Source organism: Frankliniella occidentalis, unplaced genomic scaffold (genome assembly GCF_000697945.3).
Source record: "Frankliniella occidentalis isolate FOCC.00 unplaced genomic scaffold, Focc_3.1 Scaffold250, whole genome shotgun sequence".
In the NCBI taxonomy this organism is placed as follows: Eukaryota; Metazoa; Arthropoda; class Insecta; order Thysanoptera; family Thripidae; genus Frankliniella; species Frankliniella occidentalis.
Genome location: NW_026267376.1, coordinates 5,140 through 9,264, shown reverse-complemented (window position 1 = coordinate 9,264; position 4,125 = coordinate 5,140). Strand labels below are relative to the sequence as shown.

The following is a 4,125-nucleotide window of genomic DNA, read 5'->3' as shown; positions in this document are numbered from 1 at the left end:
GCGAGAGCATGGGGTATCGCCGCTCAGGCGCTGAGGGTAGGCCACCATCTCCACACAGACACTTGGCGGGCGGGCCTACCCGACGAGCCGCGCACGCGTTGTCATTCGGAATCGATAAAAGTGGCTTTTCGACTTGCCCGCACCAACATATATGAAACGAATTGAATTGAAGTTAAAAAGATTAATATTTCTGAGTTCATTTTATTGTCTAATATGAGCATATGGCACACAATTGAAGGTAGCGGTGATCCCACGTTTCACAAAAACTCCTCGAGGAGTTGTTGCAACAACCTTTTTCGATCATTAATCTGATTTTGTTGTTGTTGTTTTTTTTGTTAGTGGGAGAATGTGGGTTTCCTGTGTCCGCAAATACAAGATAACAAATGCAATCGATAGGAATATTTCATAAAATAATTTATTACAAGATCTCCCAGCCTGCAACTCAATAGCAAGGTATATTTCATAATATTTGAGGCCCGATTTTAAAAGCCCTGCTACTCGTTAAAAGCTAGAAGAAAACAATATCTTTTTTATCTGCACCGGGTTTTCAGTTGGCTGAAAATCGGTTAGAACACTAAAAGTAAACTCACGACACAAAACTTGGTAATTGTTCGTGGTCAGGCAGATCTTTGGCACACAGACCCGTTAGCACCGAAGCCTAACGGGCTGGTCACAGTTCACGGAATGGACGGTCAGTCTTGCTTTCTAATCCTGGCATCCCAGTGAGAAATTGTTCTTAAAACGATGTCGAATCGACGCCGAATCGACGTTGTTTCCACGTTGACGAGACGTCGAAGCGGTGTCGTTTCGACGCCTCCTTTCTCAGTGGCCGCTGGTCGCCCCTCATTGAGACTTGGCGCTTAGCCTGGAGTCCGCCGCGACCTTGTCGCCGAACGTCTTGTTTCCGGCGGTGCCCTCCACCAGGACTGCGTTGATGATGGCGGCCGTCTCCACGTTGTCCAGCATCGTGTTGTGGTCGCCCTCAACAAAGTGCACGGGGATGGTGTCCTGTGCAAACTGAAACACACAGAGAACAGAGGTCAGCCGGCCGGCCGGCTTCAAAGTGAAGGAGAGTACTTCGCACCTAAAGGAAAAAGACTGAAAAAAAAACAAACACGAAAATTTTGGGGAAATTTTCATAAATTTTCCTGCAACCCCATTTCAACCCCATTCGCAGCAAAGTCAAGTTAGCTTACCAGGTCGGTAAGGCCGCAGTCTTCCTGGTCGTGCTTGAATGTCTGGCTCGTCGGCCTGATGAGGGTGACGGTGGATCGAAGCTTTTTCGCCGATGACGGGGGTCGGTAGTTGTTGACGGCCACTATCCGGTTGACGAAGGACCTGAAGGCGGCCGCCATGCCCTTCTTGCTGTGCGCAGCAGTCTTGCTTTTCTTGGGGATGATTTGCCTCAGTCGCCTTTCCAAGGAGGATTCCTTGCACAGGCGATCTTGTGTCTGTTGGAGTGAATCCAGTTAAACGCGGTAGAGGATAACAGAAAGCAAAGTTCACATCAATTATTACAACAAGTTTCTGACATGACAGCTAACAAACAATTCGTACCTCCAAAGGACATCTAAAGTTGTCGAAGTCTGACTGATTGGTCAGGAACCACAGTCGGACTAGGACATCCATCTCCAGCTCTGTGGTGTTGCCGTCCTCCTTGATCCAGACCTTGGTGAGCTCCTGCATACCGGCGGGCGCGCCGTCCAGCAGCACCAGCTCGCCCACGTGGCCGTCCTGCTCGAGGAGGCGCACCAGCTCCGTGGACACCATGCCGCCGAACGAGTAGCCCACCAGTTTGAAGGAGGCCTTGGGCGCGAGGTGGGACTTGATGTGCTGCAGGGAGATGTGTAAAGTCAATGCGTCGTCGTCTTAACTGAGCTTGATGCGGAGGAGAAGTAGTTTCCAATTTACTCACTTTGTACACCGACCGGGCGAAGTCCTGGATCGTCGTGCTCTTCTCGTCGGTGTAGGGCAGCTGAAGGACCAGTGTGGGCGCCTTGATGTACTCGCACAGCGACTGGAGCATGACGGCCATACCTGCGGACGGTCGGTTAGACGGGGCGGACGTCAGTTAGGCGCTCGGCCCATCGAGACAATGTTTCTGGGGAGGAGGGAAAACGCGGTGCGCAGGCTTACCTTCTATACCAGGGATGAGGAAGACTGGTGCAATAGAGTCCTCAGAGTCCTGGGGCGCCTTATTCGGCAGAGTGATAGGTTGATCGGTCACGTCTTCCGAGCCGATGGACTTCAAGAGGTACCGCAACGCCTCCCACCGTCGCAGCCGAGCGAGGGACGCATTCAGTTCTTTAATCACTCTCTTCCAGGGAAGCTTCCGCTGCGCAATCCCGTCCAGGACCTCCTGCACCATCTCCCGCACCGTCTGGGCGTCCTCGCCGCCGAGCGCCATCACCCGCTCGTCCTCCATGTGCCCGAGCAGCGCCCGGAACACGGCGGACGGGGCCTCGCTCATAGCGCAGAAACCCAGAGGTGTCCAGTCCTGCCAGCACCGCCTGTACACGGTGAAGTCCCCCCATACCGGAGACTTCCCCGCCTTGAGTCTGTTCTTGTAGTGCTTCTCCAGCAGCTGCACCTCCCGCGTGAGGAGGTGCCTCACCACCCACAGCGAGCCCGACGTGGCAGCTAGATGCAAGGCCGTGTGCCTCGAGGGGAAAATCACTTGCGAAATAATTCGAAATAAAGGCAAAATAGAGCGAAATAATCCCGAAATAGACGCAAAATAGTCGGTGAAATAGTCGCGAAATACTCCTGAAATACAAAGAAATACCGCGAAATACCCTGAAATAATCCGAAATAGGCGAGAAATAACTGAAATAGCAGCAGAAATACCAGAAATAGCCCGTACGCTACGGACCCAAGTGATTTCCCCCTCGGTGTACCCGTGGCTGCTGAGGTGCTGCAGCAGCGCTAGGCGCTTGGGCGCTTCGCCCTTCTTCAGCTTATTCAGTGCCGGCAGAAGCACCTGCACCACGGCCAGGCGGCCGTTCTCTGCGGCCGCGTGCAGCGGCGTGTCGGCGGCCTCTTCACCGTGCAGGCGGGCGCCCTGCGCGATCAGCCACTCCACCACCGGTGCGTGGCCTTCCCGTGCAGCGAAGTACAGAGGCGTTTCATGAGCGCTGATCAGCTTCCATGTGTTCATGTCCGCGCCCAGATCCACCAGTCGCTTCGCGGCCTCCAGCTGGCCGTAGATTGCGGCCACACACAGTGCCGACGTACGCTCCCCCAAACCATTCCACAGATTGTGCAGCTTCAGCTTCCTGTAGGTGCTGCTTCGCTGTGTGTGCTCGTGCTCCCAGAGCGCGTTGATCACCTCTACGTTTCCACCCGCCGCCGCATTGTGAAGTGCGGTCCATGACTTCCTATTCCTCTGCAGCAGGTCGGCCCCACGACCCAGCAGAAGCTTCACCAGTTCAACGTGACCGTACATCGCGGCAGTGTGGAGCATTGCACCGTCCTCAATGGATATCCTGAGGTTCACAGCCTCCGGCCACCAGTCCAGTAGCGCGGAGGCTACTTCGACGCTCCCCCCTTTAGCTATGCCCAATGCAGCTTCATGTCCAACGTCACAGTCTATCGCCGCACCACGCCTGTGCCCGTGTAGCTTGTCGATGAGGGCGCGGGCCACGTCCACGTGCCCGAGGAACCCGGCGTGATCGAGAGCGACCCAGCAGTCGGTGTCTGAGGGCTGCGGGAGGAGTGGCGGCGGCGGCTGCAGGAAGAGCCCCACGGTGGCAGCGCTACCGCTGGTCGCCGCGTGGTAGAGAGGGCTCTGCGGTCCCATCTTCCTGTCGACACCTCCAGTCAGGAGGTCGTAACGCGCTCCAGCCTGCAGCAGCACGCGCACTGCATCCTCGTGCCCTCCAAGACCAGCATGGTCTAGAGGAGCGATCTTGCCGTTACTGATGTAGTTGACGTCGTAACAGCGAAGCAACGATTTCAGTACATCGGTCCGTCCCTTGGAAGCAGCGCTGTCGAGTGGAGTGAACGAGAACGCATCTGGCCGTGGTCTCCCTGAGACAGACAAGCCAAGAACGGGGTTACAGCTTAGCTTCGTCATCTTTGGTGGTGCAATTGCCGCTAATAAACCTATCGATGAGTGAGAGATCT

The 4,125-nt window shown here is 55.1% G+C and overlaps 1 protein-coding gene across 1 annotated transcript; it reads right to left on the bottom strand.

The window, feature by feature from the left end:
• Positions 1-393: 393 nt before the first annotated feature.
• On the bottom strand, positions 394-4,111 carry LOC127750743 (uncharacterized). The gene is made up of 5 exons (XM_052273137.1): positions 2,137-4,111; positions 1,916-2,037; positions 1,558-1,833; positions 1,197-1,451; positions 394-1,017 (listed from the first exon to the last, which is right to left on the bottom strand). Exons 1-5 carry the CDS (start codon positions 4,073-4,075, stop codon positions 844-846), a joined length of 2,766 nt encoding a protein of 921 aa, XP_052129097.1. The 5' UTR covers positions 4,076-4,111; the 3' UTR covers positions 394-843.
• Positions 4,112-4,125: the final 14 nt, after the last annotated feature.